Here is a 26,240-nt window from a genome sequence, read left to right on the forward strand (position 1 = left end):
ATGGAGCTACTCCATCAAAGTCAGCCGAGCAGCTGGCATCCTTCCCCACAAGATGCCCAGTAGTGAGAAGGTGAGCAGCCAACCCTTCTGGTGGCTGGCAGCAAAAAGGCAATGCTGAGCCTCCTGGCAGAGTTCTGCAAGGCTCTGGGGGAAATCCCCCATGTTCCATTACCCTTCATCCACCGTGGGCAGCCAAAAGCCAGCAGTGCCCCAGCACTGCCCAGAAACCCGTTCCTGTGATTCATCACAAAAGCCCCGAGGACCCAGAGCAAGGAAAGGACATCAATGTAACACATGCTGGACACGGACAAGGACACATCAACAAGAAGGATGTGGGAACAGACAGGGTGGCTGAGTTGAGATGGATGCAGCAGAAGATGCAGCACAGCCCCAGTGGGCAGCACAGGGGGTAGGAAGGGGCAACACTCTGCCTTCCTCCTCTGCAAGGACCAATGTGATGCAGCTGCAGAACGGGATCAAAGCTTGAGCCCTCAGGAGCTTGGCTGCACGCTGTGAACCAACGAGAGAACAGTCCAAAACTTGGGCATAAACAGGTCAGAATTTGGGGTCTGGCCCTTTGGGAAGTCCCTGCCAACTCAAAGCTCAGAGCCAAGAGGCTGCAAAGGAACAGGAGAGCAATTGAGACATGTGGTTACTGCTCTCACCCGGCCCTTCCCTGCCTGTCCTCAACTTCCCTGTGGCTGAAGGGTTTACAAGCAGCTCCCAAGGAGCAGGAACTGCTCCCCACAGTGCTTCGCCCTGTGGTGCTGCTCACATCTCCTGCTTGTGTTCAACACAAAACACAACACACGTACCATAACCATATCCCCAAACACACAAAGGCAGCATGCTTGTATGGAGAGAGAAACCCAAAATGCAGCCCTGGGCACCTGCAGAAGTCAGTGGGGGGTTCTGGCACCAATTTTGATGAGTGGATATAATGAGGAGAGAGCAAGCAAGGACCTTTGGCTATGCTATAATCAAGCCCTGCTGTCATCCCTTCTCCATCCTGCAGGCAGGGAAATTGAGGCATGGAAGAAGCACACTGCTTGTTACGCATCCTGGCTGATGCAAGGGCTGGGGAAGCAGGAGGCAGGGAAGGGAGTGGGTTAGTCAGGGGTGAAAGGAGAGGTGAGAGCAACTGGGAGCAGTCCAGAGGTATCGGCTCACAGAGGAGTGGGGTCTCGTACCACCCACCTCTCCTCCCACTCTCATCTGCCTCTAAGGATCAAGGCACAGTCAGCATCCTCCATTCCGGCAGGAAGCGTGCGGGTCAAGGGGATGGGAGCAGAACAGGGGAAACCTCTCTGTTCCAGGACTCTTAAGGAAAACTGGAGAGGAAGGGAGCAATGGGGAGAGGCCAGGGCTGGCACTGGCTATGGAGAAGGGGAGAAAGCCGACCTCCTAGCAGAGATGTCCAGGTAGGGAGTAGAAGGGTGCTGCGAGGACACAACTCCTTCCTCCAAACAGGCAACACTGTAAAACACAAGACAGACGAAAAAGGAAAGAGAGAGAGAGCGGAGGGGGAGAGAAAGAGAGCAAAAAGAGGCAGGGAGGAAAAGACAGATGCAACTACAGCCACCTTCCCTCCACCTCCTGGCATGTCATCCCAGCCCTCCTTTCTCAGCTGTCCCATCGTGGTATGAAAGCAGAGAAAGATTAAAACCAGGGTCTGAGCTGTTTTGTTTGGCTTTGCCTCCTTTGCCCTGCTGCTGGAAAAGAGCTGTGTGTGAGGTTAAAATGTTGCTGCTGTGTTCACAGCCTGCCCTCTGGAAAGCACTGACCCAGAGGGAGAGGATCTGAGAGGGGGGATGAAATAACAGAGAATACGACGGAGAGGGAATGGACAGGTGCACAGGGAGCACATCCCACTGTGCTCACTTCATGGGTGCAGTGGGAAGGATGGCAGCCTGGCAGCAGGGCAGCTCTCAGCAATAGCTCTCCGCTTGCCCTGGAAATTTGGGATGCCATGGGAAATTTGGTCCTTGATTGTCCCCATCCTCCTCTCCCTCCCACATCCAGGGCAGCTGGCATCCCCAGCAGCTTCCAGGGACACAGGAGGTGAAGGACTGAGAAGTGCTTTTCCTGCCCAGAAAGGACTTGGGGATCTGACTCGTTATCATCCAGCAGCCAGAAGCACACTGAAGTGGGTGATTAAAAATAACAGTTGTCATTATATTAAGTGTGATTTTGGGAGCCTGACAAATGATTTTCCAGCAGCTGAGCCTGGCAGGATTAAAACCTACCGCAGGAGCACAAAACCAACCCAACAAACCCAATGCACCAGGCTGAATTTCCAAGCATTTCAGAAGGTCTGAAGCACCCAACACCTTATAAAACATCAGCTTAAAACAGGACACAGTTCTGTGCCTCCAGTAAAAACAAATCCAAGCTGAAACAACCGGTCCTCCAACTCAATTCAATGACTGCGTTCAACTTCCTTCAGGTGCCATGCAGTCATTTTAAGACGGAATGTTCCCAACATCCCAAGGACCCCTTCTGGCACATACAAAAGCTTCTCCCAGAGATGAGACAAAGCCACGGCGAGTCCTCTGGAGAGCGTTCCTGCTGGAGGACCTGGAGCTGAGAGGGGTGGGCATGGAAGGGAAGCATGGCAGGAGCAGGGGCTGGCACTACCCTGGGAGGGGAATGAGTGGTGATGGAGAGGAGCTGATGGGCACCACAGCTATGTCACGTGCTCAACACACACGGTTGCTCCCCACTGTAGCGAGAACATCAGACAGAGACAAGACACAGACATACATAAGACTGTCGACTGCTGGAAGGAAAAAGAGCACGAGGAGCAGGCACTGGGTTGGCTGTAAAATTGAGATCCTGGGGCTCGCTGCGAGGTGGGAACCCAACCACCACTTACCTGCGGGCTTCCCAGCTGAGCCTGCGTGGGACGGACGCAGGCTGGGTGCAAGAGGAGGAGAGGTGCAGGCTTACCACAGGGTCCGCTGTGCTTCACTGGGATGGCAGTTTTCTGGTGGCACTCGGCTTTCTGCCGCTCGCAGTCGTTGCTGTAGGTGCGGCTGTCGCGGGCGCAGACAGGCCGGTAGGCGCCATCGCAAGTGATGCGGTCGCAGGAGCAGCGCGCCGCGCCACGGCGGTTCAGGCAGACAGCATTGAACTTGCATTCATCTTTGCATTTGTCTGGGAAAGGAATAGAGAGATGTGTCGCATCCCCGGCGATGTGTCCCTCAGAAAATCACAGAATCACAGAATTGTAGGGGCTGGAAGGGACCTCCAGAGATCATCGAGTCCAACCCCCTGCCAAAGCAGGTTCCCTACACCAGGTAGCACAGGTCGGCATCCAGGCAGGTCTTGAACATCTCCAGAGAAGGAGACTCCACCACCTCCCTGGGCAACCTGTTCCAGTGCTCCATCACCTCACTGTAAAGAAGTTCTTGTGCACATTGGTGCAGAACTTCCTATGCTGCAGTTTCTGGCCATTTCCCCTTGTCCTGTCTCCACTCACCACTGAAAAGAGTCCGGCCTCACCATTCTGCCCCCCACACCTCAGATATTTATAGACCTGGATCAGGTCCCCTCTCAGTCTCCTTTTCTCAAGGCTGAACAGACCCAGTTCACTCAGCCTTTCCTCATAGGGGAGATGCTCCAGGCCCTTCACCATCTTCGTGGCCCTCCGCTGGACTCTTTCCAAGAGATCCCTGTCTTTTTTGTACTGGGGAGCCCAGAACTGGACGCAGTGCTCCAGATGAGGCCTTACCAAGGCAGAGTAGAGGGGGAGGATCACCTCCCTCGACCTGAAAGGGACGCTCTCCTTTCTGTGAGCATAGAGGGAAAAAAAAACCAAACCAGGAGGTTTTTCAAAACTCACCCTGGTGCTGGCACTGCCCGGAGCGAACCTTCTGGATCTCCAGCCCCCGGATGGCCCCCGTGCGCCCCATCACACACTCGCTGGCGTACGTCACCCCGTCGTCACCGCACACTGGCTCCCGCTTCGAGGGACAGTTCTCGGGGCGGGAGAGCAGCTCCACCCGGCGCGTGCGGGGATTCACCCGGCACACGCGGTTCATGTCGTTGAGGATGCCCTTACAGGGGTCTAATAGAGCAATGGGAGGAGGAGAGAGGAGTCAGCGAACATCCTGCCTAGGCAGCGCTTCCAAATCACACTGTCCCACTCTTTGTGTCCCCGTCAGGGCTCAGGGGGTGCTGGGCCCCCCTTTAGGACTGACTCGTATCGCAGAGCTGCCTGCCCTTTCCAAGGCAACCATCAGATAGGAGGAGCACTTCATTTTTCCGAGCGTTTCCACTCTTTAATCCTGCTATCTGAAATCCCTGCATTTACCAGAGAGTCGGGCTGACAAAGAGAAGCAACGATGCCATCCCTTCCTGGAAGAGGGAGGAGGCTGCAGTGGACAGGGTTGCAGATGAAGCCTTTTGCTTTGCCTATCTCAGCACGTGCAGCAATCATGGAAATGAAGGAGCTCCCGCAGGACCTGCCCTATCCATCTCCTGTTTCCCTTCTGGCAAATGCTGCCAGGGCTCACTGCTGTTCTGAATCGCAGCAGGGATGTGTAACCCCTGCTGAGACCTCTACAAACCCAACAAAAACACCAGAATGCTTTGTGTAGAGCCAAAACGCTGCAGGTAAGTGAGGGATGTGGTCTGGCTGAGGAGATGAGACAACACAGTGGGGTGGGGAGCTGCACAGACATCATCCTGGGGACTGCACAGCATTTCAGATATCTCTGAGTGCTGCCCAAAGCCTCCCCTCTGCCCTAGAAAAGAGGAGCACCCAACATGACGCTCCTGACCTGTGCCCATCTCACCCCACTTGGGGCTGAGTGGCGAATGCACAACTCATGCTCTTCCAGCTCTGCAGCCTTCCCAAGCACACACTCACACTCCTTCCCCCAGGGACAAACAAGGGCCTGGCACGTGTCCTGGCTGATCTCATGGCTTTCCTAATGAATACAGTTGCTTTTAATTACAAGCATCCACAGTCATCACAAGACATCCTTGGAGTGGCTGAGCTTTTCCCCCCAGCCCTTCCCATTTCCACTTGTCCCGACGCAAGAACCACTTGCCATGCGACACCCACTGGGGACCAGGGCACTCACCACAGGCTCCATCAAACTTCTTGAAGACGTTCTCCTGCTTGTCACAGGCGTGCTTGTTGAGGTCACACTCGCTGCGGTAGTCCTTGCCGTCGCTGCCGCAGACGATGCTCTCTGCCACCCCGCTGCAGGATGCAGGGCACACGCACCTGGCCGTCTGGCCGTCTGCAGAACGGACACATGTGCTGCCAAAGCTGCACGTCACCTCTGCACAGGGGTCCTTGGAGCCTGAGGAGAGGGTGCATAGTGAAAGCGTTGCCTCCAGCAGCAGCGGTGACCCAGCACCATCCTGCCCTTGGCTTCGGTGGGTGCTGCCGTCCACTGCTGATGTTGAAGCAGCCAGTTGCATCCAACCCAAAGTGTGCAAAACTCAGCCTTAACCACAGTGCGTGGGGAAGGGGAGCTCCCCCCACACTGGCTGCACCCCCCGGCTCCTCACTGCCAGCATCTCTTTAAGCAGAATGAGGGTCCTTAAGGCACCTCCTGCAAACTGTAATTAGAGGAAGAGCTTAAGGAGCAATTTCCTCTCTGACAGGGCAGGGCTATGGTGTATTTGCCAGCTTTTTTTTTATTTTCCCCCCCCCCCCTTCTTAATTTGTCACTTTTTTATGATGATTATTTTAAATAAGTCACTCGGCGCTCTCCCCTCTCTGCTGAAAGCCCCAGCAGGGAAGCCGGGTGCAGATTTATTGCAAGCCAGCGCACTGCATGCGAGAAAGGTCAAGTTAATTTACTCTGAGACGAGGAGACTGGGTCTCATTTACACAGCTCCTTGCTCCCAGCTGGTGAATGCCAGGCTGGGAAAGGGCTTTCATCAGCCCATCCTGCCTGTGCTTGCAGCCGCAGGGCTGAGTCACGGTGGGGAAGTGGAGATGGATGAGAGGGGGCTGCTCCCCCGAGTCTGCCCTGCATCTCTGCAAAGCCCTCAGGCCATCAGCCTGCCTGCTTATTATTAAGCACTGCTGGTGGTTCTCTCCTTGTCCCTTCCCGTCAGCTTTGTCCTCGGAGCATCTCCAGCCCCAGACGATGCTGTGGGATTTGGAGGAGCACCCCCAGCCTTGCACATCCATCTGCAAGAGGGGACGCAGCCCCGCTTTGTGCTCACCGCATGGTCCCTTGCTGATGACCTTGATCCGCCTCTGCTGGTTGCACTGGGCTTTCTCCAGCTCACACTCGTTGCTGTAGGTGGAATAGTCGGAGCCACAGACAGGAGCCACCACCACAGGGCAAGCTGTCTTCTTGCAGACACAGGAGGCTTGGGAGGGGTCGGTGGGGCTGCGCTCGCACACCGCCCCAAACCCACACAGCATCCCTCGGCAGGCTGGGGACAGAGATAGGGGACACCTGAGCCACGGGACACCCAAGATAGGGGGCAGAGCCTGGCTCGGGGGGCTGCAGCTCACAAAGTTTCAGTCGTAGAGGACGATGGCACAGGGAGGAGGAGGGTGCCATCTTCAGATGTCACCTTGTCAACTGGTAGGAGAAAGGAGAACCAAGGAACGGTCCCCGCGTGGGACAGGTCGTCCCGCACACGCCGCTTTATTCGTTGTCATTTATGCAAAGCAACTGAATCACGTGGCTGGAGGCCCTCCAGGAGGAGATGCTCGAATCTCTTTATCGCATCCACTAATCAGAGCAGCCAGCACAGACCAGTTCAGCATCTGAATTGCTAATGCAGGAAGGAATGCAAATTTTACATTCAGGGGAGGAATGGACAGGATGGATGTCCCCAAACTCAGCTGACGCAGGTGAGACAGAGGGAGCAAGAGATGCTGGAGCTTTCTGCCAGTACCGGGCAGCCTGTGTGTCTCACCACCGCGTACACAGCGTACATTAGAGATAGAGATTGACCTACATAATGGCAGAACAAGAAATCATAAAAGGCAAAATAAAATGAGCTCGACAGTGGCTCATTTACACTTCAATTCCCGGGCGTTTGCCTTGGACTGCCTTGAGATTTCGAGCTCATATGCACAGCAACAATGTGCCACTAAGAGACTAATATCATCAAATAAAAAAGAACTCTCTTTCTCTCCTGCCCAATATCTAAAAGCAATTTATCATTTTTACGAAGCGCTCTGGATAGTCTCTCCTGCTCTTTCATTGCTGCTCTTTCTCTCCCTCTTCCGTTCTTACAACTGCTGATAAGCCTGTTGAGCTTTGAGATTAGAGGATGCAGGGGAGGATGGTAAGCAAGGAATGGGAACAGCAGGACAAGTGGTGACTCCTCCAACCCCTTCCTGTGGTGCTGGGTGTGCAGGGCAGGAAAACACCAGAGGGCAAAGAGGCCCCTTCCCATAGACCCAGGCCACAAGTTTTGCACAGCAAGTCATAGAACTGCAGAATTATTCGAGTTGGAAGAGGCCTTTAAAGGTCCCCCAGTCCAGCTCATGCATCCGTCTCGCTTTGCCCTCCATGCCTGCAGCCAACTGGACAACAACGCCAATTAAGCCACAACTCCACGAGTGGTCTTGACCCATCTCCAAGGGAATTTTTAACACGGTTGTTCAGATCTGGTGCCACGCTTGGTTGGACCACTTTTAAAGCAACCTGCTTTGTACTCGTGTTGCCCGCTGTATTTGAGAATGTCTCAATTTCAAGTGGTAAAAGAAATGGCAAATGACAAAAAGGCAACAAGGCATTGCAAAGTTAAATGAGTCAGGCTACATAATGAACACTGGTATTTTATCAGAATTGAAGTCTGTCTATTCTTCTGTCTAGAACTCCGTAAACACACCAGGAATATCAGAGGCCACCATACAAACAAAAGACATAGTGAAGAACATCCATTTATCTCCAAGCACAAAGAGGAAGGTAAATATCCCAGCAAGCTCCATCAGTGCACAGCATGGGCAGCCAGGCACACAGGGGATAAGGACCCTGCATCACTGATCAGTCCAAGAAGCAAAGCAAGATGCGCAAACACTTCAAACCAGAAACAAACTGTGACAGGCAAATTGCTTGTTTAAGTTCCTTTCACTTCTAATCACCACCATTGCTACCAGTGAGGAAGCCTATTTGTTTCCAGCAGATGGATTTAAACCTCACCCACCCCACGCTGCGGTGCGTTTGGATGATATGAGCTCAGAACCCATCAGAATAAAACCAACTGCCTTAATTCCCCTGCCAGACGCGGGAGGTGGAACAGACTGAGATTCAGAGGCAGCCTCCTCCTTCCCAAGCACCTCTCTAATTTTATCTGGGAGGATGCAAGAAGCGTGACCATAACTGATGTGAGAGGAGGAAGAGTGGGAAATCAAGCACCCCATGCCTGCTCCCCAGCTCACTAAAAGAAATGCCTTGGCTCATTGATATGCAAAAGAACCTAAATGATAACAATCACCAGGTCCCTGGTGTCAATAGGTAAACAGCTCAACAAAAGCAGTAGGGATAAGAAACAAGCTGGCTTTGTCAAATGGTTCAAGATCTCGAGGTAAAAAGCTCTACCTAATAAGCCCAAAGCATTCACGTTGTAGTTATGATCATTGCCATTACAGAGAAGAAACGTCCCAATACCCAAATCCCAAACTAACTAAATAAAAAACAACACTGGAGCCGCATCATGAAGCAGATTGCCTCTTCACCTCAGGGCCACAGGGGGCTGCGTCCCACCTACCACCATTCCCACCTTCTCCCCAAGGATGGGGAGCTCACCATGGTGGCTTGTCATGTCCCAAATACAGCCATCACAGCTGGATCCCTCCATGAAAGTGGTGAAGCCAGCACCATGGGGCAGTCAGGAAGCTGGTTGTGGTGGGCAGCACTCCTGGAGGAAGGGCAAATTTCTTCATGGAGAGGGTATGGATGGGGGAATTTCTTCATGGAAAAGGCAAGGATGGGGGAATTTCTTCATGGAAAAGGCAAGGATGGGGGAATTTCTTCATGCAAAAGGCAAGGAGCAAACTTTCTTCATGTAAAGGGTATGGATGAGCAAATTTCTTCTTGAAAGGGGTAAGGATAAGTTACTTTTTTCATGGAAGGGGTAAGGATGAGCAAATTTCATCATGGAAAGGGTAACGATGACCAAATTTCTTCATGGAGAGAATAAAGATGGGCAAATCTCTTCATGCCAAGGGTGAGGAGTGAATTTCTTCCATGGAAAGGGAGCAGGCGTGTAAATTTCTTCACAAAATAGTACAGATAAGCAAATTTCTTCATGGAAAGGGTAAGGATGAGCACAAGAGGATGGCTGAGCCTTGCAATCTACCCGAGGCAGCGGAACCCCAGCCCTGAGGCATTTCGGACACATGGATGCAGCACAAACGGATGCGGCTCAGTGATGACATTCAGCAAGCCAGGCTGGCAGTAGGGCTTGGTGCTCCTGGAGGCTTTTCTCAACCTCAACCATCAGGCCGAGGAGCAGCGGTGCATCAGGACAGCGCGGCTGACATGAATTCTGCATGAGCCTGATGCGCGTTGCCATGGAGACGCGCGAGGCCCGCGCTCCCGCCGAGGCCCGTCTGAGCGCATCGCCTGCTCCGGGCCCACCCTCCTTGCCATCAATATTAATTACTTGCTTGGCGAGACAGCGGAGCCGCCTGCCCCATCACCACAGCACGACAACATTCACACCGCCCAGAATTGGCAGGGCCGCGCTTAACCCGGCGGGTCTGGGCTCTGAGATGGGGCTGGCAGGCAGCATCACCCAACCCTGCTTGGGAACGCCTATGCTGAACGCCTGGGATGCTCTGGGGCGCAACCCTACCGGCTCCAGCCTTCCCCGGTCACAGCCATGGGGAGCCCCTTGAAGCTCCCCATCCTAAAACCCATCCCATCCCTTCCTAAAACCACCAGGATCCGAATCTGAGCGAAGCACCTCAGCCCCAGCTCCCACCTGGAGCACACAGCCCAGCCCCTGCAGCAGAGCAGGGCTGCCTTCGTGTTTCTATAATTAAGACAAGCGAAAGCTGATCGTTTGGAAGATCTGAAAGCAAAATCTTGTGGCTGGAGGCGGTGGTGAGCAAGGTGAAGGTGGTGCCGGGGGCGGACAGGGCAGAGGGAGGTGAAAGCATCACCTCCTTGGGCTCTGAGACATCAAAGCTGCTCTTGTGAATCAAACACCATCTTAAAAGGCTCCCTCATTAATCTGTCAGAGCCCCGCTGTGAGTGCGGCTCGCAGCAAGATGTCGTGGCTCCGAATCACTGGGAGGATTCATCAGGGAGGGGAGCGTGATGGGAAGGAGCCCCAGCAGCGGGGTTCTGCCTGACCCAGTGCACTGAGAGCACACAGGCTCCCCTGGGGAGCAGGCTCTGCCCCAGCACAGCAGCAAAACCCAAAGCTTGATGGCAGCCGGCGCCCGCCCAGCTGGGATGCAGCCTGCACCAAGAGGCGAGGGGAAAACACCCATGCATCATTCCAAGCTTCTCCCACCAGCTCTGTACTGCAGAGCGGGGTGTTTACAAAGCAGGAAGATGAGGAGCAGCCAGCTGGGTGCCCGCAGGGAACACAGCTCCTCCCCAGCTGCAGCGGGTCCGTAGCCCATCCCCATCTGTGCTGACAGGCCAACACAGCACGCTGCCCTTTGCTGCCCTTTGCTGCCCTTTCCCAAGGCTGCACGGCAGAGCCTTTCTGCAAGGTTTGCTCATGCTGGCTGCAAGGATCTCACCCAAACCTCAAGTGTGGCATCCAGCTGGCTGCCCACAAGCATCGCCCTGCACACCTACAGCTTCTGCTCTTGACAAACACCTCTCCATCACCAAAACAGTGACGCTGTGCCACCGTGACACTGGGACACACTCCTACAAAAGCAGCATTCACTGGTCAGCACAACCTCTTGCAAAGCACAGAGCCTGGCAGTGTTTCCTAAGTTGGCAGCTTGCAGTGATGCAAGCTTCATGCAACAACTTCAGTACAGCACGGCCAAGGGGAAGAAAAGATGAAGCCCTATTTGATGCCGCTGCTTTGTCACAAGGCTCCAATGCTAAATGCTTTGTCTTGAGAGACATGGGGCACAGATGTGGGGGCAACAAGGTAAGGCTCAAAGACTGCAATCTCATCAAGGACTTTATGCACGGAAAAGCAGGAACACCTTTGCAGGTCCCCCATCTGCTTCTCCTCTAACACTTAAGCCACATTACATGAAAGAACATAAATTGATCCCCAAGAGAAAGCTCAAGCCTCACTGTAAATGGAGAGGAAAATGCTCTCAAGAGATCAAAAGTGGTGTCTAATAACTGCTGCTACCTTATCTACTGCTCAGCTTTTTTTGAAGAGCTATGTTTAGCTTCTCTCCTCTCTCCAGAGCAACCCTGCGCCACTCCAAACTGGCTCAGCCACCAGCAGAGCCCTGCTGTTCCAAAGGGATGGTTCAGCTCTTCTCTTCCCGTCCCCTCCCTCTCCTCCACACTGAGCAGGTAAAGAACACCAGTGCTCCAACATGGGGCACGAATCTCCCCCTGCTCCCCATCACACCAAGGATGGAAGACCTTCCCCTGCTCCCAGCTGGGATCAGCCCCGCTGCCAATTCATTCTGTGGGATCCAAGTCTCACATTGGCTCCTGTCAAGAGAGGACTAGGCTAGGATTAGCAGCCAAAACCAGCAGGGTGTTCCAGTGCTGCCAGGCACAAAGGGAATAGGATTGAAGAGACTGTTTTATTTTAAGTTAGATTTGTATGGCTTGTCTCCCAGGCTAGCTGAGCATTTCCTTCCCTGTCCCCTTGAGCAGGTGCAGAACTGCCTGGAGAGCCACCTGCCTCTGAGAAAAGAGGAGCTCAAGGCTTTATCCCCATGCCTGACCATACCTTAGGGCAAGGCAAAGTCAGCCCACAGCCAAGGCTCTCCCCACCTCCCCTCCTTTTACAGCCTCCCACCAGCCAAGGGCCCTGCACCTGCACCAGTGAGTTCCAGTGCAAGTGGAGGTGACACTAGGTGACAAGTGATAAGACACGAGGAAGCAGTCTCAGGCTGCACCAGAGGAGTTTAGACAGAACATAAGGAAGGACCTCATGGAGACAATGGCTGAGCATTGGAAAGGGTTCCAGTGCCCGGGGCAGTGATGAAGACCCTGTGCATGGAGGAACTGCAGAGCAACCAAGGGGAGGTGAGCACCTGATGCGACTTCCAAGCCCAAAGCAATTATTTCCCAACATCTGTTCTCCAGAGCCAGAAGAAGACAATATCCAGGATTGAGAGCACTAACCAGCTGATTGCCTAAGCCAGTACAGAAAGCCACCTGCACCAGCATTTCCCTGCCTAGCTCCATGTCTGGGACCAGTCAAGCTCTGCTCTGCAAACCCTGTATTTATGTCCCCATCTCATGTGTCACTGCTGCTTTTATGCATCCATAAATAAGCATCAAGAGCTGCTCCCAGGCCTGGCATGTTGGGCCAACATCACTCCATTCCCAGTCGCCAAAACAAAATGGGTGTTCAACCCTCTCTGCCTTCTGGGATGCATCCAAGCCTAACAGGGATGGGACCTGAGCCTTTCCCACAGCTGGTCGGTACCATAAGCAAACTACCAGCAAGAGATGGCACCCCAAGCAAGCCATCACAGCTTTCCCATCCACAAGGGCTGCTCAGTAGAACAGCTCCATCATATTCCTCACTGGAACAGGAGCAGAGCGTGCACGGGCATGGTGCGAGCACAGCAAACACAAACCTCCACATCTCCTGCATGCAGCTCCACCGAGGGATGCTGCAAACAAACAGAGCTCCAACCACTCATCACAGACGCTGGAAGAACACCCACTGAATCCTCCCTCTCGGTTCATCTCGCTCCAGGGGGTGCAGAAAGGTGCAGCCCACCCTGTGCTGCACCTGCCCAAGCAGTGCTGCCCTGGGGGGGGGCATGGGAGGTGTTTGCAAGCACCTGGAGGAGGCACTTTGCCTGGCACAGCACCAACCGTGGTACTTTTCCATCTCCCATGGGGACCAGAGATCTTTGGGAGTATGTCATCTGGATGGGCAGGGCTGCTCATATTTTGGAGCCCTAAGCTAGGAGTTACACCTACGTTCGTTTTTATTTTTGCTTTAGATATCTTCTCTGGTCCAATTATAGATTAATCACATTTTATCTAGCATCCGTTTCTCCCCCGCCTCCTTCCCCACCCCCCATCAGAGAAGGAAAGAAAGAAACAAACGTGTTATTAATTGGCTGCAGTTTTTCTGCTGGGTTCTTCTCTGTGCACATGAGATGAGGGAGGATGGGGAAGGTGGCTGGGGAAGGAGCCTGCCAGCAGAAAGCAGGGCAGTAGAAGCCTGATTTTCAAAGAAAACACGGCTCATATGATGACATTATCTGAGCACATGCTTGCCTGCCAGCAGCTTTTAAACCCATTGGCTGCCAGAAAGCGAAGTTCTACAAATGTGTGGATCTGGCATGGCCACATGCCACAGGTACATGTGCCACTTGCTTTGCTTTTTGCTCCCTGCCTGCAGAACTTCTGCACCTCCATCTTCCCAGTTCCTTTTCCCAAAATCCACACGGCACAGCCACCGAGCTCAGCGCTGCTGCTTTCTAAGGTCCCTTTCTTTCTCCAGCCCCCACAACCTCAGCAGACGAATCAGCAACGCTGCCAGAGCACAGCAGAGGCCCCATCTGCTCCTCCAGCCTTTCCCCACTTCCAGAACGCATCACACAAGCAGCAGAAGGGCAGAGGCTCTGCCCTCCCTCCTTACGCAGGGATAAATGCATCCCCAGGGAGGGCGAGCGGCGAGCTGCTCTGCTCTGAGCACAGACAGATCACAAAATAGATCACTGGGTCAGGGAGGCTCCAGCAATTCGCCTTCATGGGAGCAAGCTGCAGGAAGCAGGGGTGTACTTACCATCTCGAGGGGTCGGCGGAGTCTGGGTAAAATAACTATTGGGCTTATCTGCAAAGAAAAACAAAACAAGGAGCTATCAGCAGTGTTATTGCACACACTCCTCCTCCCCCACAGCTTCTCTCCCTCGTGGATTTGGGGCCATGGAGCACCTGCAGTGAGCAGGGAACAGCAGGAGCAGCCCCAGGAGCCTGGCTCTCCTGCTGGCATCACTGAGCATCTCTGGCTGCAGCCCTCCTCTGCGCCATTTGGCCACGGTCGCAGTGCAAATCCCACTGTGGAGCCCATTGCTTGGGACAGGGACAGCACCGGGGGAGCCCAGAAAAGAAGAGGGGACAAAGAAGCACAGGCAGACAGAATATCAAGAGCATAGGACTGTGAGGCACAGCCCTGCTGTCAGCCAGCTCTTTGCATTTGGAAAAGCAGAAGAGTTTCACTCAGGAGCAGCCCATAGCCGGTGTCAAGCTGCCACCTAGTAAGCAATGCACCCATGGCAGCAGAGGGGACACGTTGCTTCCTTACCACCCCTCCATTCCCCTCCCATTGCCTCTGCCCTTCTCTGGGCAGTACTTTGGCAATGTATTCACACCTTTTACCAGTTGTCCAAGCACACACACCCAGGGAAGCTGTGCACCCCAAAGCTGGAGGACCCACCCATCCCCTGAAGGCTTTCCTCCCTGCAGGTGCATTCCAGCATCAAGGAGGTCAATGACACCATTGCAAGGAGTGTGCCTGGAGAAAAGCTGGTGCAAGGATGAGGCCACAGAGCAGCCAGCAACACGTGGCTGCGTGCAATATGCTCAGCCACACCAGAAGCAGACTGGCATCCCGAGCACTGAAGAAGGACTTCCACCTCTCCCCAGCCTTCTCCTGCTTCCCCTCCCCTGCCCTGCTCCTCCCACGCCCCCGGGGAGCACCTACAGTTATTGAGGAAGAGCAGCACAGCAAATCCCAGCGTGGAGGTGGCCAGGAGGATGAGGCAAATGTTGCACGGGATCATGAAGTAGCGCACCACCAAGGAGACCTTGTGCTGGTACAGCCGGTCCCGTTCCAAGGCCCCCGGTGCCATGGGGTACTGGCAAGCCGTCATGCTGTGCTTAAAGTTCAACCTGCTGGTGATCCATCCAAGGCAGAGCGGCCACGAGGCTCACACAGATGCCCTCTGTTCCCCTTTTTTCGGCAGCAGCAAGACCCCAGTTTTCCCAGCGGTTCCCATCCTCTAGGGAACAGGAGGGCAGCGCAGGTTGGTGGCACCTTCAGGACCAAGAGTTTATCTCCACGTCTGCCATCATGGGTCTGAGCATTTTCCGGAGAGACCCCCACAGCCCCGTGCTCAGCAATGCCCCTTCCAGCCAGGGAGACGTCAATCCGTGTGTGCCAGCAGAGAGCGGGCAAAGAAACCACGAGCAAAAGTGCTGAGAGCTCAACTCCTGCCTCCAAGCCCACAGGAATGGTGACAAGTATGCTGGGGGGCCACCGCAGCACCCCCACACCCCGGTGCCTGCGAGCAGGGCTGGCAGAGGGGCAGCAGGAAGGGGACCAGCATGAGACCCCTCTCTCAGCCTCCACGTCCTCTCAATGGCTCCGGGGATGCCGCTGCTCCCTCCACGCTCCTCGCACCTCCTGCAGCCGCGGCTCCTTGGGATGAGTTCTCCCAATCCCGTACCCCACAGGCAGGGCTGGGGAGGACCCCCACAAACCGCAGCCCCTCTCACAGCGACCGCAAATCCAAATCCATCCCCGCTCTGCTGGTGCTCAGCTCCTCTCCCCCGCCGCCTCGCCAGCTCTCCGGCACCCTCCCAGCCCTCGGGCCAGCAGCAAGGGGCCACCGCCTCGCTCGTCCCCCTCTGCGAGCTGTCACCTCGCCGGCAGGGAGCACGCTGCCAGCTGTCACCTGCGTGGTGGCTGGGATGGGCCAGCTCCCCTTCTCACACTGCTGTGACATGCCAGTCCGTCCCAAAGCGGTCCCCGTCCCTCGCCGAGCCGGGCATCAAGAGAGCGACGGTGGGAGCGATGCTCGCGATGTGACAGCGCTCAGCCCTCATCCACCCGCGGGCGGTCAGAGGGCTGAGCGGCACCAGACAATAAAATGACAAGGGAAAAGGAAGAAAAAAGCCAAGCAACCGCGTGTCCCCGCCTGCCCCACGCCCCGAAGTTTCTCCGCCTCGTTCAGCTCCGGTGTCCCGGTCCCTCCGGAGAGGAACGGCAGCCGACAATAGGGATGAGAAAGGAGGATGAGGAAGGACGCCGGGTCGTTCGCTTCGCCCGCGCCCGTGATGGGAGCAGGAACGGCTGTGAACAAAGGCAGCGGGCAGCGCTCTGCCCCAACGCTCGAGGAGCACAAAGGCAGCGGGAGCTCAGCTCGGCTCCTCGCCCCTCGTCCCCACGCCGCAGCCACCTGCGAGCATCCCCGCCAGCATCCCGCTGCTCCCGGCGAGACGGAGCGCGGGGTCCTCCTCGCCCTGCTCCCTCGGGAGAGCACGGGAAGGGGAAAAAAAAAAATCCCTCTCCTCCGCCTCTTCCCCCCACCCCCTTCGCCTTTTCATTCGTGAACTAAAGATGTTGGGAGAGGCGGGGACTGCACTGTCAAAACTCATTATGCCTCCCCCGGCAGCGCCTCTGCCCGTGCCCCCTCCCCGCTCCGCCCGCCCGGGCCGGGACCCCCAGGAGCCAAACGGAGCGGAGCATGAAAACCAGCGATAAAAAAACCATAACAACCGTTTTAAAGATACGTATTAGAGAGAGAGCGAGGTGTAATGACACCTTCTGGTACGCTCGGAGCTGGGGAGGTAAGGAAGAAACCCATGCCTAGGTAAAATGCTGCCCTACGGGAGCAGAAAATTCTCCCTGGGAATTTCGGCAGCATCATAAAAGGGTGCGGAGTGCTCCGGCCCTCTCCTCCTCTTGGTCACCACCAAGCAGGTGACAAAATCCTTCACCCAAGCTTGGAATCCTTCTGCATCTCCCACACACGCAGGTGCCCGGAGCCTGCAGCACGGCAATGCCCAGCCCATGGCCTCAATGCTCCCTTCGGGTCAGGGTCTCACTGGAAACTCAGTTCCCCCCCCTCCCCAGCAAGGCTTGGCTTCCCATAAAGAAGAAAAACAAAATCCCAAAGCAAAGCGAGGCCATTTGCATCCCCCGGTGCATGTTTACACATGCAAATCAGCCTGGCACAGTCTTCCCTTTCTTCTCGGGGCTGCAGGACTTGCACCCCCCCTTTTCTCCCCCCCAACCCCGGCCATTGGGGGCCACTCGTAGGGGCAGCTCTGCAGGAGCTCCCTATGCACGTCCTGGGGGAGGCAGGTTCCAGCTCCAGCCCACTGCACCCTCAAAGAGCACAACATCCACACCTTTGCCCCCTGTGTATTTCGGATGAGGTTTTACAGTCAGAGGAGCCACCTGCATTGGGGATACATCACATTTGCCAGGTCCACGTGGACCATCAGTTTGTTATCCCCAGCACACACTCTTCACGCTTTGGGCACCGTGAAACACCAGACAGAAGAATATAACAGAGCCACCGTGGTGACAAACCACCTCAGGCTTCCCAAACCTGGCTCACAAGAGCTGCCCAGCCTCAGGCACAGCTGCTACTCCTCTATGACGGGGAAGAAAACATTATCTTTGTGTACATCCATCCTTCCCCCGCCCATTTCTCCAAATGAAAGCGTTCGATGCATTAAGGCCTCCGTGTGGTCACCAGCCACTGGAAAGGCTGGTGCTGTTAATGGGTTTATTGCTGGGATTTCACAGCCAGGAGGTCACAGCTGCTGGCAGCATGCAGCCGATGGGCAGAAGGGGCTGGGTGAGGTGGGGTCCCCAAGCCCATAGCTGCAGATGCAGGCTCCATCTCTGGTCCAAGCACATCCCACAGATGGGGGAACACTCACGTGCGTTTTTTGCAGGACACCAACCTCAAACTGGGAAGAAAACACCAACCAGCAGACGCCCATTTCGTTCCCTTCGCCCCTTCGTTTCTCCTCACCAAATGCCACGTACCAACCTGAGCCCAAAACGCAGTGATGCTCGGGGGTGGGACTGACAGCTGTCAATCTGTCCCTCCTTGCTGAGCCCCTGCAGACCCCCCCCCCCCCCTCAGCTCCTGCTGCTGCCAGGCTGATTCCCCACCTGGCTCCCTTCTCGCTAATCCTGTTTGGCAGGGAGCTAATTGGGATTTATGTGACAGCACCCAGTGCCTGGAGAGCCATTTCGCACTCCCTCCTGGGGAGGAGGAGGAGGAGGGAGCCCGCAGAAGGTGCTTACACGTTCTCCCTTCCCCATCCCCTCCTGCAGTTTTACAGGCTAATTACCAGCATTACAGCAGAGAGGAGAGGGAGGGGGAGAAAGTGGGGATTTTAATTATTTCATTTAACACTTGGCAGGACCCAGCTCGACTCCTGCTGAGCACTGCCTAGAAATAAAGAGCTTTAAAACCCTGCCAATGGGAGATGGGGGAGAGAGGGTCACAGCCACTTTCCGTGTGCAAGTCCCATCCATGCACACCCTGCATGTAGGCAGGAACCTGCTCCTCTGCTATCCCAAAGTCACAGCGTGGAGCCCACACCTCATCTACCTTGTCCCACTATGCAGCAGCGAATGGGTTTTATGTCTGCTACCCCTCTTAATTAAAAATAAAATACATATAAAGGCAATTCTTTAGAACAAGAGTAGCACACAGCAATCCGTGCGCTGCTATAAGGATGAGGCTGCTGCCCCGAAGTGGTCACACAGCAAACCAAAATCAACCCAGGGAGGGAGGTGGTGCAGTTTGATGCTAAATCCATGCTGCTGCCCAGTGCTGTGCCCAGGGACCCGTGGCAGCCTCTGGTCACACTGCTGTCCTTTGGCTTGTTGGGCTGCCAGGACAATTCCCTATTGCAGGACAAGGGCTGCAGAGCAGGGCTGAAGCCAAGCTGATGAGACAAAGACCCTCAAAGCTCATCCCTCTCTTGTGATCACCATTACTCCAGATAGGCAGCACTCCTGCCCTAACCCTAATGCAGGACAAAGGTCTGGAAGCTCACCCCAAAACCAGCGCCGTTCACAGCCAGCCAACAGCCCCGACACAGCACAGCACAGCCTGCTCCTCCTGTGGTCTCACACTGCCATCTGCTGCTCTCACTGCAAACGTTCGGATGCGAGGAGCTCCAGCCAGGCTGGGAGCATCGCACTGGGGCCACTCGCTGCATTATGTCATGAGAGCAGCATGGAGGGGATCACAGAACCTGTCAGGTTGGAAAAGACCTCTAAGATTACCCACCTTGCCCACTAACCACGACCCTCAGCCCAGCAGTGCAGCCTGCCCAGGTCCCTCTGCAGAGCCTTCCTTACCCTCAGGCAGATCAACACAGCCTCCCAACTTGCTGCCCCCAGCAAACTTACTGAGGGTGCACTCAATCCCCTCAACCAGACTGTCACAAAGCTATTAATCAGAGCTGAGCCCACTACCAATCCTAGGCAACACCACTTATGACCGGACAGCAGCTGGATGCAACTCCATTCATCACCACTCTCCGGTCCAGTTTTTATACCCAACAAACCCATCTGCCCAAGCCGTGGGCTGCCAGGATGATCCTACAGCAACACAGCAGGGTGAACAACCAGCTCAACAACCTCACGGATCAACCAGTGGGGAAATCCATCCTGCTAGCAAGAAGCAGCCACGCAAAGCAAAGCCATCAGAGCTGGACTCGATGATCCTTCATGGGTCATTTTCAATTTGGGACGTTCTAAGCCCTGCTCAGGAGCTTGAAGGGAGCACCAAAGGAAGCCCTTTATCCCCTCACCACCAGCAGCATCTTACAGCTAAGGAGCAGGATGCCAGCAGGGGATGCTGTCGGCTCAGCTAGCACTGCTCCCAGCTATGCTGCTCCCAGAGAAGCCCAGGGTCCAAGCAAGCAGCTCTCAATAAAACTTTTATATCCCTCTGTTCCCCATTCAGCATGTTTTACAGTGAAAGCACGTGGCCAAGCCAGCCTGTGCTCCATGCTCCATCCCACCCCACATCCCACCCCAACACCACCTGGAGCAATGCTGCTCTCCTCCCCACCCCTCCCCAGGAAGGCAATGAAGGGCTGAGGATGGAGAGGGACATGAGACAGGTGAGAGGTGGCCTTAGATCACAGTTTGCACGTTTTGCAAGGACGGTGGCAATCCAGCTGAGCCCACCGACGTCAGGCTGAGAGGATACTGGCAGAAAGAACAGGCAGCTCTTCAAACTGTGATCTAAAGGCAATAGATGCCCCTGAGGTGAGTGCAGCCAGCAGGCCATGGGGATGGGCGTGCTGTCCCCACCTCTGGAAGGGCCCTATTGCTCCAGCATGTCCTGGGTGGATGGAAACATGAGGGAGACTAACCAGTGAGTTTGACAGTGGATGGGAAAAAGAATACATGGTATTTTTTTGCATGACACACCACCACTTACCAGCAAGAAGCTTCCTATGTTCTTTAGAAAGCGAGGGGAAGAGAAAAAGGAGAGAACAACAGTTAGAACAAGAGAACAGGCAGCTCACCCAGCTCTCTCCGGCCCCCAGATCCCTCCTCCTGCCCCCCTCGCAGGGGCACCCCTGGCCCTGCAGCCCCACGTTGCACAGAGGAAGCAGACAGAGGAGATGCCATGCAGCAGAGGCATTTTCCCATGGGTTGCAGAAGTCCCACCTTGTCCTGCAGCACAGGAAGATGTCAGCTCTGACCGATAACCACTGGCACTGCAGCACACAATGGCTAACAAAGGTCCTGCAGAGGGCAACGAGTGCAGCCAAAGAGCCAGAAGGCAGCAAGCAGCACTAGGATTGCCTTGTCAATATTCCAAAATGTTTTCCGAAACCGAGCTCATGCTTTGGAAGCATTCAGGAGCTCAGCCTGGAGGCCGCCCCAATTTCCCCATGCATCTCCCAAGGACCAGCTGCTTCCCATTCACTTTGAAGGAGCACATCCTGCACTGATTCCTCCTATCCAAAAGCATCACCTGGGCAGGAAACCAGAGCACAAGAGGTCCCCTGCCAGCTCTGCATCCCACCAGGATGAGGAGATGCAACTTCAACACAACTCCAAAGCTCTGCTCCTCCACTTTGACACCCGACCTGTGGGGGCACAGAGGGCTCCCCAATGCAGCGTCAGCATCAGCTCCCACAATGAGCTGTGGGACATGAGTAATGTGACCCTGCAAAGAGCCCTGACAGCTCACCCAGACTATGAGGGGAAAAAAACAAAGTGAGCATTGAGGGCTGGAGAAGGCCCCATGCCAAGGAAGTGACGTGTAGCTTTCTCCATTGGCAACCGGGAGCCCGCTCGGCTCGGAGCTGCTGGGAGATGCAGGGAAGAAAGGAAGAGGGGGGAAAAACAGCTTAAAAATATCCCAGAGCAGCACGGTTATTTTGGGATTTTGATTTATTAAAGACAAAAAAAGGCAGAAATGAAAGCCAAAGTACTATGGCTGGCTCTGGAGGAGATGAAACATCAGCGTCTGGCTGCTGTGCTCCTTCCCTGGCTTCCCATTCAAATGACATGGGCTGTGCCATCCTCAGCACTTGGCAGGTCTTCTGTGCTCCTGGACAGAGTGGCCTGGAGTTGGTGGAGGGAACAGACCCAGGAGCATTTGGGTCCAGGAGCCTTGGGATGAGCTGGGCTGGGGTTGCCACAGAGCTGTGTACCTGCTGTATTTTAGGGGATTCAAGTTGGCTGCTGCCATTGCCAAGGGAAAGAAGGGTTGACAGCACAGATGGCTGTTGGGTGTTGCACGTTCTGGGATGCTTCTGATGAGCAGGGATTTGTCTGAGATGACTGGGAGAGAAAATGTGGAAGAGGTCCATTGGGGCACCAGGACCAGAGGTGCAGGGGCTGCTCTGGGTCTGAATCCCAGCCCAAGGCACACATCTTTCCCTCAGTTAGAACCAAAGTGTGATTGAGACAAGAAGCCCCAGAGCCCAGGCTGCCTTCCAACTCAACAAAATCCACCGTGCTTTGATTTCCCCTTCATCATTTTGCAGCAAAGCGAAGCAGCAGTTAGCATCAAAAGGGGAAAACAAGTTTGTTTCACTAGATATTAAACAAACCAGAAAGGAAGGGAGGGCCAGAGGATGTGTTCCAAGGTCAGGCACTTAGCTCTGGAAAGTTTCCCCATGCAAAATGAGCAGGGGAATGCACCCAAATTCTGCAAAGGGGCAACACCGAGTGCTGATGCTGCACCCAAGGAGCACAGATCAGCGTGCAGCCAGACCTGGAGCAAAGCAGAGCCAATTTCCAAGAGCTCTCCAACAACTCATCTCCTGATGCTCAAGCAACGCCCATCCCAGAGCATTGCCATGCCACTGGTGGATCCCAGGAAGCCACCAACGTGGTGCTGGCTCTGGTGAGCCCACGTCGTGCTGCCTCATTCCCAAGGAAACCAGCCAAGGGTTCCCACGCCACCTTCCTGCTGCTCACTGCATAAAAGCGACACAGACTTCCTGAAATCCCTCTCTCCCCGACCCTCCCTACTGTTCCTCTGCATCCTGCTCCAAGGCCACACTCTGCAGTGAGATAACAAGGCGCTCTGCTGCCAAAAACAGCAGCCAGAGGGGCCCATGATCCACACAAATCTGCATCCAAACAAAGACCCGATTTGAATGGTCAGCCAGTGGAGATGAAGCCTTTTCTCTTGGCTTCCCCCCATTGATGTAAGGCCAGCGTGGGATCTCTGGATGAGCTCCAAGGCTGGTACCAAGCCCAAACCCAGCAGTGGGGCAGGGGATGGGCAGGACAGGTGCCACCTAGGCTGGAGAACACCCAGAAGCATTAATTGTCCCTGCTTGGCATTGGAAATAAGAGTGGCACCTGGGCAGGAGGGCAGCAGGAGCTTTCTCACCTTCCCCGCTGCCGAGCTGGGAAGAACAGTCCCCGACACACAGCCAGAATTGAAACCAGATGTGTAGGAAGTGTCTCATTAGCAGTAATTGCTTTGCAAGGATTTGAGGTTTCCCCTTCGTGCCACCACCAAGCACACTTTTCAGAAGCAGCCGTGTGTCGGGCACCGGAGGGAGAGGGGAGAGGAAAAAACAGTGAGGGCAGAGCCTCGGCTACACTAACATTTTCATTGAAGCCAGGAGAAGTTTACTCAGGCCAGACTGGCTGTAGAGGATCGCTGCTGCAGGGGATTAGGCTCTAAAAACTCAGCCTAATCTAACAAGGCCCCTTGTGGCCAAACGGTTTGGGAAGCAGCACCCAGGTAGCAGCGTGGCCATCCCTCCTTCCTCACCCCTAACATTACCCAGGCAGTGCTTTAGCCCGGGTCACAGGGCTGAACACACAATGACACAAAGCCAAGGGCAGCATCCCTGCATGCTCTCGCATTTCTCCTGTTTGTTCTTCCATCCCAGTGAGGATTACAGAGCTGTGCACAGGGGGATGCTGCAGGCGCGCAGCTCCCAGCTGGCTGCCACTGCTCTGTCCCCTGCAGTCCCTATGGGCACACCTGGAGGAGACCCTCGCTGCAGGACCACTCTTCCAGCTGCTTTCCATCCTCTGCAACACAAAGGATCTGCTTTACGCAGGACTGAAACCAACCCTGGCATCCCAGTGACAGGGATTCAAAGGAGCTGTGCCTTATTCAGGGGGAGATGAGCACACCAGACCCTACAAACCTCTCTCCCTCCCTCCTTGGGTTCTTTCCTGCAGCCTGGCTCCCTCCCGGCCCCAGCAGAGCTCGGATCGCCGTCTCCAGGGCTGAGACAATAGCTGCTTATGTTCTGAAGCAGCGCAGCTTTCTGGGCCGGCAGCCAGGGCTGGCAGCTCTCAGCAGCGGGGAATAAAAGGCGCATTTGTGCCGCGCAGCCCCTCTGCACCAGTGGGGCACCCTCAAAGGGAGGGAGGCAAGGCATCAGCCTGCTGGGGAGCAGGCACAGAAAGACAGACAGATGCCCTGGGCTTAGCGAGAGGGAGAAAGGCAGCAGGGCAGAGAGCTTGTTCCAAGCTGCTCACTCCGAGATGCTCAGCATCCCTTGCCAAGAGAGCATCGGGAGCTGGGGATGCTCTGGGCACCCCGTGCAAGATTTAAGGCTGTGGCTCAGCACCCTGTGCCAGCAGCCAGAGCTGGGGACATCTGCACCGATGTCCCCAAGCAGAGGGATGCCTGCTGGATGCCACCTGTCCTCCTGCTGCCAGCAGAGGCATGGCCCCCAGTTGGTGCAATCTCCCCAATTTGCTGGTGCAGCAGCCAGCTTGCAGCACCCCATGCAGCCCAGCAGGTGCAACACCCCACAGGCTGCAAGCACAGCACTGCGCCCCACTGGGCTGTTATTACAGCTCTAGGCAGTACATCATTCATTCTGGTACCCCTCCTCCTCAGCACTGCTGTCAGGTGCAATAGCCAACAGCACAGCCTTTAAGATGCCCGCGTTCTACTACAAAGTGCCAATCAATTAATCTAAAAAATATATATTTATGCATCAAACTGGCCACTTTTATTTTTTTTTTCCTCCCCTTTTCTTCTTATGAAGCTTTAAAGTCGCTTTCCAACTGTCCTGAATAATTGAAGTTAACATGAAAATTTAAAGTCTTTCAAGATGTCATTAAAATTCATTCCCTCTCCCCTTGGAGAATTGTCATTGCTGGAGTCCCACGTCGGGCAGACAGCACACACACAGCTGCCTCCGGTCTCAGCATTTAACTCCCTTCTCTCTGGCTAAAGAAAACTCACTTGAATGGAGATGCTGAAATAGCATCCTGCATTGCACCAGAGGATATCTCCCCCTGCCACCACCTCCCAGACCAGGAGGAGCAAACCATGAGGACCTGTCTTTTGCAAGCACACCATCACACAAAGCATCCCCGTGTGCCCCAGCCTCCCTTGCCCCACTTCCAGTCCAAGAACAGAGATAAATGCTGTTCTTACCTAGTAATGAATAATCCAGAAGCCACGGGGGAGAGGGCAGCACATGCAAAAGAAAACAGAGCAAAAGCAGTTGGTGAGAGCAAAGCAAAACCCTGCTGCTGGTGGGAGGCTGGAGCACTTCTGTACCCATTTCCCAGGGAGATGCCCACCACAACCCAAGCAAACAACACATCTGGTGGCAGGGAGGCAATCAGGATGTAGCATGAAGCTGCAAAAGGAAAGGAAGGATTCATCTGCCCAAGAAACCCTCAGAAGCATTTAGAAGGAGCCCTGCCAGGACTGAAGGGCAATGCCTTTCACCCTCCTCTTCCCCTGCAAACCCCACGGCATCAGATCTCTTCTCTGCCAGAAGGGATGCACCCACAATTCCCCATGGAGAGAAGTAAGACTGTGGCAAGAATCCCACGCTGAGGGCTGGGATCAGGTAAGAGAGCTCAGGAGATCCAAGGGAGGGTCAGCCCTGCAGCAGCCAGAGGGGCTGGCAGCCAGCAAGCAGCTCTGCTGCAGCACTCTCATTTCCTAATGGCATGCTTTAATCTCCTAATTGGGCTGCAGCACCACTCCCAGCATGGGGTTAAGTCACCTGGATGGTTCAGGAAGGGGCTGGGCGAGCGGCCAGGGCCGGAAAATCCCAACACCTCCACCAGGGTCTCCAGCACACAGCCCTGAGATCGCTCTGCTTAAACCAGGGGAGAAATCACAGCGGGGCACTGAGAGCCTGAGGATGCTGAGAGACACCCAAGAGGGGAGAAACAAAGGGATTCAGGGCAGCAGGCTGCAGGGAAAGGGGTGCGTGCCACGGTGGGGACGGAACGGGCACGGCCAAAAGGGCAGCGAGTGCCCAACGGAGCCGCAGCAGGCAGCTGCTGCCACCCGCCCGGGGTTGCCAAGGCGGCTGGGCTCTGTATATGTAGCAACAAGCTTTGAAGTCAGGGCAGAGGAATGCATCCCTATCCGTTCGGCCAAGGCAGGGCACACGGCCACCGCCGTGCTGGGTGAGCTGCAGGCACGGAGCATCCCGCCGAGCCAAGAGCTGCAGGACCGCAAGGCTCGGCACCACCAGATCCCTCGATTTGAGCCGGCCCCTCTGCTCACATCCCCGCGTTGCTGATGGATGCCCTGCACTCCGTCTGTACAAACTCCGTTGAATTTTGGGTGTTGATTCGCACGTAGGCAGCTTGCTGCCTGCAAACAATGAGCGCTGTGTGCTGACACCCCCGGCGCGTTGCCGACCATCTGTCCCAACTGGGGGCTGCCATGAGCTCAGCAGCAGAGTTGGCACCAGGATGGGTGTGAAGCTGCCACCTCCCCCCTCTCCCCCTACGAGGCACCCACAGGGTTGAAGACGCGGTCAAAACGGACTCACAGAGCCAATTATCCATCCTCTATGCTCATTAAGCACCGTGCAGAGCCCACGTATTCAGCAGGCAGCTCCCAAACTTCCACACTGCGGAACCAAGAGATGCCCACGTCTCCCATCCCATCACACTTCTATGGCACTAATCATCAATTCAAT

The 26,240-nt window shown here is 55.0% G+C and overlaps 1 protein-coding gene across 5 annotated transcripts in view; it reads right to left on the reverse strand.

Moving 5' to 3' along the window:
• The window catches only part of AGRN (agrin), a 63,626-nt gene that overhangs the window by 21,893 nt on the left and 15,493 nt on the right, over positions 1–26,240 (reverse strand). For 2 of the 5 annotated variants that reach the window (XM_048967497.1, XM_048967495.1), the window contains exons 3-8: positions 20,279–20,299; positions 13,855–13,902; positions 6,193–6,408; positions 5,091–5,315; positions 3,845–4,069; positions 2,950–3,156 (exon numbers count right to left, since the gene is read on the reverse strand). In XM_048967497.1, coding sequence (XP_048823454.1) covers positions 2,950–3,156; positions 3,845–4,069; positions 5,091–5,315; positions 6,193–6,408; positions 13,855–13,902; positions 20,279–20,299 — 942 coding nt within the window. Of the gene's footprint in view, positions 1–2,949; positions 3,157–3,844; positions 4,070–5,090; positions 5,316–6,192; positions 6,409–13,854; positions 13,903–14,772; positions 15,903–20,278; positions 20,300–26,240 lie in introns of those variants that run through there. The other 3 variants (XM_048967498.1, XM_048967500.1, XM_048967499.1) reach the window with 2 other exon arrangements.

The sequence above is a fragment of the Lagopus muta genome, chromosome 21 (assembly GCF_023343835.1).
Source record: "Lagopus muta isolate bLagMut1 chromosome 21, bLagMut1 primary, whole genome shotgun sequence".
Lineage (NCBI taxonomy): Eukaryota > Metazoa > Chordata > Aves > Galliformes > Phasianidae > Lagopus > Lagopus muta.